Source organism: Rhinopithecus roxellana, chromosome 11 (assembly GCF_007565055.1).
Source record: "Rhinopithecus roxellana isolate Shanxi Qingling chromosome 11, ASM756505v1, whole genome shotgun sequence".
NCBI classification, from domain to species: domain Eukaryota; kingdom Metazoa; phylum Chordata; class Mammalia; order Primates; family Cercopithecidae; genus Rhinopithecus; species Rhinopithecus roxellana.
In genome coordinates, this window is record NC_044559.1 from 111100050 (window position 1) to 111114848 (window position 14799).

The 14799-nt window shown below is 42.7% G+C and overlaps 1 protein-coding gene across 4 annotated transcripts in view; it reads left to right on the plus strand.

The window, feature by feature from the left end:
• PIP4K2A (phosphatidylinositol-5-phosphate 4-kinase type 2 alpha) overlaps nt 1-14799 on the plus strand; it is a 187606-nt gene that overhangs the window by 140181 nt on the left and 32626 nt on the right. For all 4 annotated transcript variants that reach the window (XM_010367562.2, XM_030940296.1, XM_030940297.1 and 1 more), the window contains one exon: nt 10975-11121. In XM_010367562.2, coding sequence (XP_010365864.1) covers nt 10975-11121 — 147 coding nt within the window. The remainder of the gene's footprint in view (nt 1-10974; nt 11122-14799) is intronic.

Sequence of the window (14799 nt, forward strand, 5' to 3'; positions counted from 1 at the left end):
TTAAATAAACTAATTAGCACCTCAAATTTCAAGGATTTTAGGGTGAGCATGTGACTTCTTTGAAATCTCCTGATAGTACATCTTCTTATCCTTTCCTGAAGGTCAGAGACGTTGGTGTTACTATTCAAAAGATGAGGCTTCAGTAGAGCAAAACTGAGAAAATAGGGACCATAAAAGCTAAAAACAAAAAAGAGTGGAGAGGGTTGTAGCACCAAAAGAGAAAAGGTTCTACATTGCATCAGTGCTTCTTAGACTTTCATCAGGGCTCTGACTGGATGGGTCTGGAGGGGCCTCCTTGGATATCCAATATCTACTTGGATATTCTCAGTGCTGTGTAAGTATCAGATTATGAGACTAAACACAAGCTCCCAATAGACCCTCTGCTGCCATTGGAACCTGTGGACACGTCTTGCTTCTCTTTTAGAAATGGGGGAAAGTATTTGTCATCTTGGGAGTGCCCCGAAGCGTGCTGATGGGGGCATTTGTAGCCCTCTGTTCCCAACGTCCTCAGCCATTTGCTCTTAGTTTCTCCGGGAGCTGCCCAGCTCACTCCCCAGCAAGCTTTTCCTGCAGCACTTCTTCCCCAGGGCCTGGAAGTTCCGCAGTCCTTTTCTCTTTCAGCCTCACCTCTCTCCTGTTTCTCCAACAAGTATATGTTTAATGTGCTCATCCTGGCTTCCCCATCTTTGACTTTTCTTTCCCATTTTCCATGTCCAAACATCTCTGCCCAATTCTGGGTAAATTCTTCAAAGTATATCATCCAGTCCTAAGTCTCTCTTCAGCTGTTCTAATACTTTTTTTTTTTTATTTCAACAATTATCTTTTTTATTCTAGTAGTTTTCCAGAAGATTTTTCAAAATCTGACAGTTCATTCCTGATGGTTTATTGTTTCTTCCTCATCTGTGAAATTGCATCCTTTGTTTCTTTAGATGTTTTGTGCATAACTGTTCAAAACTTACTCCTGAGAGTCCCCACCTCTGTAATTCCTGGGGGCCTGAATTTGTCGTCTCAGTCTGCCAACTCTCACACACAGTGACTTACCCAACCAGATCCTGACACAGTTTGGGGTCAAGATGTTGATCAGGATCAAATTTATGTAGGGAAGAGGAAAGAAGTGAGATTGGGCAGAGGGAGAAGTCAGACTGCCTTGCTGGCCCAGTCAAGCCTCGGCTAACCTGGCGGGGCACTAGAGGCTCCTATGTTGGGCCAAAATGACAGGCTGCCCTCAGAAGGCAGACCTAGAAGGAGCTGCCCTTGCAGGCCTTCTGCGGACTGCACACCCTTAGCTGGGCAGCACGGCCTTCCCTGGAGGGAATCGGCATCCCATCTCTATGGCTACACTTGCTTTCTTTAGTGTCTGAGAGTCTTGCTGAGCTCATAGCTTCATCTTCACCTCTGCAATGCTTGGGAAGGCCTCTGCCCCTAATTTAGGGAGGCTCTTTTTCAGAGAGTTTTGTTTCTGCAAAAAAGGAGGGTGGGGATTCCCAGCCCTGGACTCTGTCTGCACCCTTCAAGGGTTTTGCTAAGAGTGGGAGCGCCTGGGCCCACTCCCTCACCATGCTGGTGTCCTCAGTGTCCCTGCACCCATGTGCTCCTGACAGGCTCTGTCTAGCACCTCCAACACTTTGGCTTGGATCCCAGCTCCTCACATGCTCCCTGGGCACACCTGCTCCCGGGTGCACCTGCTCAAATGCTCAGCACCCCCAGCCCCAGGCATAGACTGCTCAGGCCCCAGCTCCCAATTGTGTGTGGGGTACAGGGGCCATTCTGGAACCTTCCTGCCTTTGATACCAGCTAAGCTTCCTATCTGGGATGGGGCTGTCCAGGAGGCCTTGGACTTGTCAAAGCTCCCTGCCAGCGGTCATGTGTGGAGCAGCCATTCTGTGCTTTTTGTAACAAATGGCATATGTACATATAATAACGCACTTTATTGTATTTTTTACAAAGTTATTTCATTTTTAATGATGATATTTATGGGTCTTTGTTATGGTGTGTCACTAATTGAATTAGGCACATCCATGTGTGCACTTAGGCATTTCTGCGTATCTCAGTACGAAGAATGTGTATAAATACTACAGAAGAATGCTTGTTCCTTTTAAGCTTGATTTTTATCAAGCTTAATTAAGAAAAGCAGTAAAGTTTTATTTGTTATATTATTTGTTACATTTGCTTAAATGTAGTCATCCTTTTTTTTTTTTTTTTACTTCAAGACGATTCGAAATCAAAATAAATTATATTGACTGACGCTTACAGACCATTATCCCCAAATATACCAAGACATCAACTCAAAGAAAGTTGTGTCATTTGTTTACTTATTTGGCCATTGTACACCAGAGCTATCCATAATTTCAGGCTGCCTAGACTTCTTTCTTTTCTTCCCTTCCCTTCATTTTCCTTCCCTTCCTTTCCCTTTCCTTTTCTTTCATGTGAAGTATGTTGTAGGAATAATCTATAAACATAGCCGTGGTACAATAAGGATTACAGACAATTTAACCTTTCAAAAACATTAAATGAAACAAGACTTTACATTGAAGTACTAATTTGATACTATATTAAATTGTCACTTCAAGCTTTTTTAAAAAATGAGTGAAACACGATCATAACAGCAATTCCCGAAAGCCGGAGCCCAGGTTCACACTATCATGTGGAGTTATAAATATTTATCTGTTGCAGTACATCCCTCAGAACCCTCTCTGCTGCAGCCTTCAGTCAGCTGTGAATCTCTTAATGGCATTTCATTCTCCATGAGAAGAGCAACAAATCGGGGCTTCATAACCCTTGTTATTCTCGGTGAGTGCCTAAGAGCAAAGGAAACCTAGGTCTGGTGGCTGTTACATTTTATGTTTTTGAAAGCCTAATTCCACGACTCTAATTAAAATCATTGCATTACATTTCTAACAAGCCCACAGTGAGTACAGGAAAAAGTTCTGAGGGAGAATTAGGAAGGGAGAAACTTTACCTTTGTTGATGACATCATTTATAAGTAGATTTTTTTTTTTTTTTTTTTTTTTTTTTTTGGAGACAGGGTCTTGCTCTTTAGCCCAGGCTGGAGTATAGTGGTGCAAACACGGTTCCCTGCACCCTCAGCCTCCCAGCCTCAAGTGATCTTCCTGCCTCAGCCTCCCAAGTAGCTGGGAATACAGGCATGTGCCACCACACCTGGCTCATTTCTTTTGTTTTTTTTGTAGAGATGGGGTTTTGCCATGTTGCCTAGGCTGGTCTCAAACTCCTGGACTCAAGCGATCCTCCTGCCTCGACCTCCCAAAGTGCTGGGATTACAAGCATGAGCCACCATGCCCAGCTGTAAGCAAATTGTTTTTTAAAAAAAGACAAAAAAAAGTGAAAACTGTTAGTGTTGGAAATGCATGTTACAGATGAAAAAAATTAAAAAATAAAGCCATCATATACGAAAGTTTCTGAGAGCACTCTTAGAATTAGCAGAAGCTATTATGAGGTAAGTAATGAAGGGAAGTGACAAGAGGTGCCCAGCTATGACAGTGCAGAAGTGAACAGTACTTAATAAAAGGAGTATTTTAATTTTTTTTTTTTTTTTTTTTTTTTTTTTTTGAGAGATAGGATCTCCCTGTGTTGCCCTGGCTCGTCTCGAACTCTTGAGCTGAAGCACCCCTCCTGCCTCAACCTCCCAAGTAGCTGGGCAAAACAATATTGTAAAATGCAAGTATAGGTAACGTAGTGAATTTAACACTGAGAACAGGAAAGCTGACCCCAAGAATAAGTGTGATTGACTTAGGTACATACGGCAAGTGTAAGAAGAATTGGTGACAATCAGGTTCACTTTTATAAAGTTTGAGAGTAGATTTTCAGCACCTATGCAGATGGAAGCTCAGTGCCAGGCAGAGCTGCTGTTTGATGTGAGCAGACGGCTTAGCTACAGGTGACCTGCAGAGTCAGAGAGGTGGAAATGACAGGTGAGCATTGTGCCACCAGGAGGAATGCCTCAGGGGAAAAGCCCTATTCGAGGAACTGCTCAAAGGAACACTCTTCAGTATTGTGTACATGCTGCCTGTGCTCTCACAGGAGAATAAGCCCACTTATCTGGTGTGTGCTCTTAATTTCTGAGCCACACAGGGATGGCCAGCGTTGTTCAGTGTTTGGTCCATTTGCAGCCTCATCTGCCTTGGGACTTCAAAGTGGCTGCAGACAGGAGTTGGCAGACTCATCCATTCTACAGAGGAGCCTCCCGGGCCATTAGAGCAGTGCACCTGTCGAGTCTGTAAAGCGAGACATTACCATCGCAGAAAGGGACAACTGTGTTGATGATGTCCTTTTGCCAGTGGGGAAGGATTGCCTTGTAGCCACATCTAGACCGTGGGTGCTCGTGGAAGTCTCCCTCCCTCATCCCTTCCTGCCTCTGCCCTCTCCACCCCTCACCCTGGGGCCTTAGCTGCATCTTGGCCCTGCTTGAGTCATCAGCAGGTCCTGTTTCCCTTATCTCCACATTCATCACAATGGGGTGTCTTTTTTTTTTCTTTTTTCTTTTTTTCTCAGACAAAGTCTCCTTCTGTCACCTAGGCTGGAATGCAGTGGTGCAATCTCGGCTCACTGCAGCCTCTCCCTCCTGGGTTCAAGTGATTCTCCTGCCTCAGCCTCCTGAGTAGCTAGGATTACAGGCACCTGCCACCATGCCTGTCTAATTTTTATATTTTTAGTAGAGACGGGGTTTCACCATGTTGGCCAGGCCGGTCTCGAACTCCTGACCTCAAGTGATCCACTTGCCCCTGCCTCCCAAAGTGCTGGGATTGCATGCATGAGCCACCATGCCCGGCCAGAATGGGGCATCTTAAAGGCAGCAAGTTCCTCTGTTGTTGGTATGGGAGCATCACGTCTGAGCAGTGTTATGCCCAAAGATCCCCTCCCCTCCAAGGGTGAGGATAGGGAGGAGCTGGAGGGGAAGGAGGCAGACGTCCTCTAATTGCTATGCACGTGATTCTGTGGTTTAAAGAAAACACCATTTATCAACTTCATCAGTGCATACAAACTTTGGGAAATTAAGAGAATTTTAAGTGTGAATTCTGTATAAATCATCGGATATGATTCTTTACTCTTATTCAGTGACAGATTGATATCAGTAGGGTTATGATTCTGCTCCATCCCTTTCCTCAAAGTTCTATTTCTCCCATGATGCTAGAGAATGAGGATACATTGTGTGGTACAGTTTGTATGTGTGGTAATAGCCCTAGAACAGATAAACCGTGACCATTTCTGAATTCTCCCCCAAGTTAACCATGTGACTGCCTTTTTTTTTTTTAAGATTAACATCCTTAAACAGTTATTTTGTAGTACCCTCTTTTCCTCCTTTCATGCCCGATATATGCCTGCTTTTCTCCTACTTCTTGTGTAAAGTTCTTCACTTGTCATGGCCATCATGAGAAAAATCTAAGGCTTCCTTTTCATCATAAATGACAGGTTTTTTTTCTGCCTTCAAAATCTAGAATTTTCATATTTACAACACCTGGAGGAAAGGGTCATGGTGTTAATTATAGAGAGCAGAGAGAGTAGGCATCTGTAGGAAACATCTTGGGTTTTTAAAGTTATTTGCTGCATTTGTTTATTTATTCAACAGTTGTATATGAAATGTTTTTTACACATGAGGTCCTGCTAAGGGCAGTGCTTGCCACCTTCGTGGAGCTTACATTTGGCAGGAAGCCATATTACATGAATCTTATATGGATGTGCAACTCAAAAGAAAGATCGTGGACTGGGAATCATAAGTTTGGGAGTTACCAAGACACAGATAGAAGTGAAAACAAAAGGTGTGGATCAGCTAACCTGTACACAGTGAAGAAGAGAAGATGAGAGGACATCTAGGTCAGGGCCCTGACAGTTTGCATGTAGAGGAGGAAGAATTGGCCAAAGAGCAGGAAAGGTGGGACAGAGTAGGAAGAGGCCTGCCAGGAGAACATAGCGTCTCCGAAGCCAAGGGAGGAAGCCCTGGACGAGAGCGCTGTTTGCTCATAGGATTCAAGAGAAAGAAAGGCAGAGAAGCATCTGTCAAATTTAACCACTCAAGGGTCATTGAGATCTCAGGGGGAACAGTTGCTCTGAAGGGATAGGAAAGTAAAATCCAGAGCAGGATGAGCTGCAGAATGGATGGGAGTTACAGAGCAATAGAAAATAAGCGTAGACAACTCTGCCAAGAAGCCAGTCAGGAGAGAGACCAGAGATGGAGAAAGACATGCAGTCAAAGAATGGTTTGTGTTTCTATTTACTTTTTATTGTAAAAATGTTCAAACAGACAGAAAATTGGTAGCATATACCCATCACTTAGATTGAACAATTATTAACGTTTTATTTTGCATCATTTTATTTTTGCAGAAGTGTTTCAAAAGTAAATCACAGACATATTTCCTCTGTAAATACTTTGATATCCTTCTCTGAAACATAAGGACTTCTCAGGATAAGAAAATTGCTGATAAATTCCTATCACCAAATATCTAGTTAGTGGCATAATCAGGTGTCCCCAGTTGCCCTCCAAGTGTACGTTCAAGCCAGGATCCAGGCAGTGCCAGACCATGCATCTCTGCAATTGAGGGGGTGTTTTGTGTTTTGTTTTTGTTGCTTTCCTGAGAAACTTTAGCACATTTAAATGCTGTTGAGAAGCTGCTAGTGGAGGGAGAGAGGTTGAGTCCCCTGGACTGAGGGGGAGGATGCCCAGGAACCCAACAAGACTGGTCCCAGTGTGACTGGAGAGACTGCTCTTAAAAGGGGATCCACTGTGCAAGCACTGAGTGTCTTCACCTGTTTGTGTTGCTGTGAGGAATACTTGAGGCTGGGTGATTTATAAGGAAAAGAGGTTTATTTGGCTTGCAATTCTGCAGGCTGTACAAGAAGCATGGCGTCAGCATCTGTCTCGAGTGAGACCCTCAGGAAGCTTCTACTCATGTTGGAAGGCAGTGGGGAGCTGGCATGGCTCGGTGGGAGGTGGGGAAGGAGACTGGAAGGCCCTTTTCCATAAGCAGTTCTCCCCATGGCACCAAGCCCTTCATGAGGGACCCACCTCCATGACCCAGTCACCTCCCACCAGGCCCCACCTCCAACACTGGGGATCACATCACAACGTGAGGTTTGGAGGGGACATATATTCAAAGTGTATCACTGGGAGATGGGGCTACCGGAAGTCAAGCCATTCCCCTCCCATGGCACCCTTTTCCACCTGAAATAGGATAATTTGCACACAGACAAGAACCAGGCGTCTTCACTCCGCGATGCAAAGTCAGCACCACCCATGGTACCAGGCATATGATGGATGCTCAATACGTATTTTAAGTGAATGTATGAAAATTTTTTTTTTTTTTTTTTTTTTTTTTTGAGACAGGAGTTTGCTCTGTCACCCAGGCTGGAGTGCAGTGGTGCGATCTCGGCTCACTGCAGCCTCTGCCTCCCAAGTTCAAACGATCCTTCTGCCTCACCCAGCCTCCTGCGTAGTTGGGACTACAGGCATGCACCACCACACCTGGCTAATTTTTGTATTTTTAGCAGAGACAAGGTTTCGCTGTGTTGGCCAGGCTGGTCTCAAACTCCTGACTTCAAGCTGTCTGCCCACCTTGGCCTCCCAAAGTGCTGGGATTACAGGTGTGAGCCACCATACTCGATCTCTATGAATGAATATTGAGAGTGATGAGGGGGTTTTGAGGTTTGATGAAAATGGAAATGGTTCATAAGGTAGATAACACTTCATAGTACTTTTTATGTGCCAGACTCTGTTCTAAAAACTTTGTAATTAACTCATTTAATCATTAAGTACTATTATTACCTCCCAGTTTCCAAATGCAGACCAAGAGGTTGAATGCAGACCAAGGGGTTCCTTACCTGTGTGTCCCAAGGTCACACAGGTAAGGAACACGGAGCTGGATCGGGGGGCTCCTAGCTGTGCAGCGTGACTGAGGCTCGTGAGACCGTGGCTAACACTATCGCTGTGAATCCACAGTCTCCCTGGTTCAGGGCTGACCTCCAGCAGCTGGTGTGTGTAGGAATCCTTGGAGTTAGGCCCACTGGTGTTATGACTTTGTGCTGAGCATTCTCTGGGTCAACTGGGAGAATCCACCAGGATTCTCATTCAGGCCTCTTTGTGTCAACATCTGCCTACCACAGCACATCGTGCTAGAGAACAGAAGTCCCTAGCCCAGGCATTCACAGACCCAGTTAAATGTTCCTCCACTGAAAAGGCAACAGTGTGCCCCTTTCCCAGTGCTTCCCCCCAGAAATTCAGTTAATGGGTATAATTTTCTCTGCTGCAAAATTTTAACCCATTAATGCTTTCTAAACCTTTGATACCACCTGCAGCTTGGCAATACTGCAATCTAATAAACTTTGGTATGACTTGTGGGTTTGTACATATTTATATTCTCAGGAGTTTTAGGTATTCATCAAAGAACCCCATAGGTGAGCCATATGTTTGAGAACAACTGCGTGTAGACTTGGTGATAAAGTAAACAGACTTTTTGTTTGTCTTTGTTTTGTTTTGTTTTGTTTTGTTTTGTTTTGTTTTGTTTTGTTTTTTGAGATGGAGTCTCACTCTGTCACCCAGGCTGGAGTACAGTGGCACAATCTCAGCTCACTGAAACCTCCGCCTCCCGGGTTCAAGTGATTCTTCTGCCTCAGCCTCCCGAGTAGCTGGGATTACGGGTGTGCACCACACCTGGCTAATTGTTGTATTTTTAGTAGAGATGGGGTTTCACCATCTTGGCCAGGCTGATTTTGAACTCCTGACCTCGTGATCCACCCACCTTAGCCTCTGAAAGTGCTGGGATTACAGGCGTGAGCCACCGCACCTGGCAAAGTAGACAGATTTGATCTGTCTCTTTTCAGTGTAGTAATTTAGCTAATCTTTAAGGTAGGGAAGGTATAGAATGTAATCTGTATGGGTGTTTTTTCCTAAGAGGGGGGCAACTAGTCAATGATTTGCTGTATAATATTCAAAAGATTTCTTTACCATATTTGTAGCATTGGTTCTTTTCCATGAGACATAGCCGTCTGTGGCTCTGTACGGCAACTTGAATCAGAGACATGGCAGGATTCTGTAAATGTAGTCCATCATGAGAGCGCAGCGAGGGGTTGAGCAGCAAAACCAAAACTGGTGTGTGCCCTGGGGCAGGGACTGTCTTGTGGCCCTCAAAAATAACTGCCTCAGAGCAGACCCTACCCAGTACATGTCTGTATGTCAGTTTGGAGCACAAAACAAGTGTAACATTAAAATTTCTTAACATTTTTGAATGAAAATAATCATTATCTTCAGTATTGTATAGTACACAGCATCATGTGAAGTATTTTGACATACTCTTATCTGTAACCCTCAAAACAACCCTCAAGGTAGGAATTAGGCTCTTTTTTTTGAAAATGAAGCTAAAACGTGGAGTGATTTGGTAACTTGCCCAAGATCTCACAGCTCATAAATGGAGTCACCAGGACATACATACACGCCTTTCTGACTCACAAACCTATGTTCTCTCTACTGCACATAGAGACTGGACTTCCTCAGTCTGTGTGTTTGAAGGCCCATCCAACCACCTTTCTACAGAGGCCAAGAACTTTTTATTTCTCTAGATCAGATGTGAGAAATTTTCTTTTCACGCAGTGGCTATTTACTACCTCTTTTACATTAGCAAAACTCAATTTATTATATTTTGAAAGGAAAGAAATAGAAAATGTTTCACTCATCTAATTTCAAATAACAAGGTGAAACTCTCCTCAGGAATTACATGAGATTAAAATATATAGCTCAGTTATTGTCAACAAGAAGAAAAAAGGGAAGACACAGCTTTAAAACTTGCCAAAACTCTAGATGGCAAAAATCAAAGTCAGCTGCCAATGCTGTTTATCTTTAATGATCAAAACTGAAGACTTTCATTCTTAAGGTGGTTAAATATTATCAGAATTGATTATTAACAGTATTTACAACTAAAAAGTTTGAAAGGACATTCTAATTACTTTTGTATTTTTTATAAAATGCTCATTGTAAAAAAAAAAAAGAAGAAAATGAAAAATTCAAGCAGTATAGAAAAAAGATCAGAATTCCCTCCAACTGCATCATCAGCATCTCTGAATATGCCCAACACGTATGGTGCTTACAATAATTGAATCTCACCATTTGTGCTGTTTATTATCCTGGAGATTTCACACATGTGTCAATGGACATAGAGCTTTTTTGAAATATTCCTTCCCCATGATTTTAAAGGAAGGAAAACCTAAGCCTCCCTTGGGAAGTGCAGAGGGACCCCTGTTTTGTGAAAATCTGCTCTCAGGGAGAAGTGGCTCCATCTTGTGGCCCTCTAGAATGTGGTCATGAAAAACAGCCAAGGTCGTGTTGTGTTTTTGCAACTCTCCTCCGAAATGGTGTCAACCCTGGGCTTGTCCAGTTAACTTGGTGGAAACCAGCAGGAACCAGGCAGTCCCCATCTGCCGGCAGAGCAGGAGTGAGGGTGCTGTGGTCGCAGGGGTTGCCCCCTTCTCCCCTGCTCTCATGGGAAGCTTAGCTCAGCCATCCCAGCTTCTAACACTGGGGGCTCCACAATTTCCTCTTTAATCTCGACTTCAACAATGTTAGAGAAGCTAATTTTAGCGGCCAGGTCGCTCTGCCTCAGTCCTGTAGTCAGGGCTTTGGGGGTAGAAGGCAAAGGTGCTAGGTGGAGTGTAATATCCCTTCAAAGGAATTTGAGAAAGACAGTCACATGTCCTCATGCCTTACACTATCATATCCAAGGTTTGACCTTACAAATTCCATTTGGAATGTTGGAAAAAAATTGTTTGGAGATAAAATTGAATGTTCTTTTCTGTGTAGATATGGTGAACACAGATGTGATTGGTAAGCAGTACAAATGTGGCCATTTTCTGTAAATAGGACCCTAATGACTGGAGGTTTTCACTTTGTGTAAACACCATAGGTGTATGTATTTGACATCTAAGGAAGCAATCTTTTGATTGGATTTTTTTTCCTTTTTTTTCTCTCCTATGCAGTACATAGTGGAATGTCATGGGATCACCCTTCTTCCCCAATTTTTGGGCATGTACCGGCTTAATGTTGATGGAGTTGAAATATATGTGATAGTTACAAGAAATGTGTTCAGCCACCGTTTGTCTGTGTATAGGAAATACGACTTAAAGGTGAGATTGATTTTATGAATTTTTGTGAAGTAACTCAAGCTTACTCTTCTACATTGTAAATGTTGTCATTGATCATCAAAAATGCTTTGGAGCCACTCAGCACTTAAAGCTACCAGACAAGTAGCAGTGTATTCCTTCCTTTGAGGCAATAAGTGCTTGCTGGTCTCACCAAAAAACACTGGCACATGTTAGAGATACCACATCTACTTAAATATTCAAGTACATACCAGGCATTGTTCTAGGTGCTGGAAATAACGGTATGAACAAACCAAACCTGCACTCAGGGAGCTGACATTCTGGTGGGTAAAGACAGGCAGTAAGTAAAAGTAATAAGTTAGTCATAGAGCATACCCAGAAGTGGTAAGTGCTATAGACAGAATTAAAAGAAGGGGGGAGTTTTAAATAGGACTGTCAGGGAAGGTTCCCCTGAGAAAGATGACATTGGAGCAGACTTGAAGGAGATGAGGAAATGAGCTGAGGAAGCATGTTGCTGGCAGAGGGAACTGTAAGTACAGAGACCATTTCAAAGGCTTGGAGAGAAAGGGGGTCCCCTGGAAATTCTGAGAGTGGAGTGACATAATCTGGCTTCTGGTATCACCAACTCAGGGGAGAATGTTCAAGTTAGGGGCTGAAAAACTGTGACTTGCCTTGAATGCCAAATCCTACTTGAAGGACTTTTTTTTTTTTTTTTTTTTTTTTTGAGACAGTCTTCCTCTGTTGCCCAGTCTGGAGTGCAGTGGCACAATCTTGGCTCATGGCAACCTCTGCCCCACTGACTCAAGCAATCCTCCCACCTCAGCCTCCCAAGTAACTGGGACCACAGGCATGCACCACCATGCTCAGCTAATTTTTTGTATTTTTTGGTGGAGACGGAATTTTACCATGTTGCCCAGGCTGGTCTTAAACTCGTGAACTCAAGCAATCCACCCACCTTGGCCTCCCAAAGTGCTGGGATTATAGGCATGAGCCACTGCGCCTGGCTGGGCCAATTTTATAAATACATTTTTATTGGAATACCGCCATGCCCATTGTTTCTGTGTTGTCTGTTGCTACTTTTGTACTGTAATGGCAGAGTTGGGTAGTTACCACAGAGACCATTTGGGACCACAAAGCCTAAAACATTTACCCTCTGACTCTTTGCAGAAAAAGTTTGCCAAACTCTGGTCTCTGACATTTGGTTCTCAAGTTTTTTGGTCTCAATTCTTTCACACTCTTAAAAGAGGACCCTCAAAAGCTTTTGCAGATGTGAGTTGTGTCTGTGGATATTTACAGTATTAAAAATTAATATAAGAAATATTAGAATATGTAGTTTATTTAAAAATGAGAAAACCATTATATGTTAACATTTTTATGTATTTTCCAAAAGTGAAAACATTAATGAGACAAGTAGCATTATTTTACATTTTTGCAAATCTCCATAATATCTTGACTTAATGTGAGACAGTTGGAATGTCATATCTGATTCCACTATCAGTCTGTGGGGTGTTACGCCGCTGAAGTATGTGAAGAAAATCTGAACTCACACAATAATGAAGTTTGGGAAGTTGTTAAAGCATGTTTAACAACTTTTTTAGATAATTGTAGATATTCTTTGTTGATACTGTACCAAAGCTTGACAAGAGGTAATTTCTGAAAGCTTAGTTACATTATGAAATCTGAAATCACATCAGTGAACTTTCTGTACTCTTCATCAAAATCCATTGGTCTGTTTGCATGCATTGTTCTGAATGTGTGACTTTGTCAAGGCATGCACTTGCCATTTGGAACATACTGGTTCACTGAGTTATGTGCCTCTTCCAAATATTGACACATTTCATTATACAGTATCAAACAGTCATAACACTGTCACCACCAATGTCATCAGAAAAGTCTTTTACATATTGGGAAGCTGTCAGACCCAGGGTGGTGGATATAAGATTTTTAAAAATTGGTTTTTTACTTGGAATCTCACATTTTATCACTGGCCACAAGCCCTGTCAGTTGTTTTCTATGAAATGACCACATGTAGCAAGCACCCCAGCATACAGGCGAGCCTAGCAGCTTCATTCATTTTGCAGCAAACATCAGTCACATGCCCAGATCTGAATAAACATAGACTGTCATTGTTTTTTCAAGTAAAAGTGTTGTTTCGTGAAAAAGGTGGCTAGTTCAGCTCATAACTCAAGCCATCATGAAAACAGTTAAGAAGCCATTCCATCTTTATAAACAGAAGTGCTTTATGTATACTTCCCACACAGAATATTGGAAAGATGTGTATTCCTGGGTCTAGATTTGATACATTTAATTTTATGCTTTCATGTGTTTACTAGATGCCTGCTTGTAGGAGACACCATCTTAGCCAGAGGTTCAGCAACTCATACACAGCTCACAAGTCATAAAAACCAGGATGTGTGGCTTCAGAGGTTTCTGAAATGACGCTGGGTTTCTTTAATGATGCTGGTTTCTTTCACTGTTTTTTTTTTTTTTTTTTTAAATCACAGACACAACTAATACCCATTGGTGCCACTGTTTCACTTATGCTAAACTGCTAGCAGTTCTTTCCACCATTGTTTTTGCAGTATTTATACACATATCAAGATGGTGAAAAAGGCAAATAATGTCTCAGTACTATTATAAAAATAGTTTTGACTTTGTGTAGTTTTGGTCTCGGGACCCCAGGGTTTGAACCATACTTTCAGAAATGCTAGTCTAAGTGAAGGAAATAGTCTAGGCTTGTCTCCTAACCTCTGAAGTCCCCACACACTGGATCCACTTCCCAAATACACCCTTGTCCTGTCCTGCCTCAAAGTCTTAGCCCAAGCAAGCCGTTTGTGCCCCTGGAATTGCCCCTGAGGAAGTCCCAGCCGCCCTCCAGGGCCCTTGCCAGCACCAGCTCTTTTGTGAAGCCTTGGTGGTACTACTCAGGGCACACAAGACTCTGACTTTCCCGGAGAAGAAAGCCAGAGTGACCTCTAAAGTCACATGTTGTTCTTTTATAACTTGTTGACCTTGTGTAAGTTGCTGAACCTCTATGACCCTCTGTCTCTTCATCTATTAAAACAGGGATAATTTTACCTACATTTGCAGGGATGTTTTGAGGATTACATAAGATACATAGGTGTCGTGTCCAGCATGAGGCATGGCATATGGGAGGTAATGAATCTTGATTGCCTCATTCATTCTCCTGATGTGTAAGTGTCTCAAGGGCAGGTATTTTGTTCTACTTAACTTTTTTTTTTTTATCCCCCTGCAATGCCTAAGAGAGTGCCTCGGACAAGTAGGCATCTGGTAAACATATCTTGGAGTAAATTATACTTGGAGATTGGATCTTCTAATTTTAATTTGCCTTGCTTTTCATAATTTCATCTCCCTTTCTGGCTTGTGGCATAGATAAACTCTGTTCTTGCCAGTGCTCTCAGTTGTGATGGAACCTGTACATCTGGCATCATTTCATGGCTTAAAACTCTTGGCCTTCCTTTTCTATTTTTGTTATAATTTTTTTATTGTGAATTAATTTAAACTTGGATGAGTTTTGTTGTTGTTCCCAAGCTAATGATCAACATTTACATACAGATGAAGCTTCCCTGAGAATCAGAAGCAGGGTGGATGCTATCGTAGGAGGGAGTACACACACACACCACCCCCCCCGCCCCAACAACTTGGTTAAGAATTCAAAGCAGAATAGTTTCTTCCTGTACC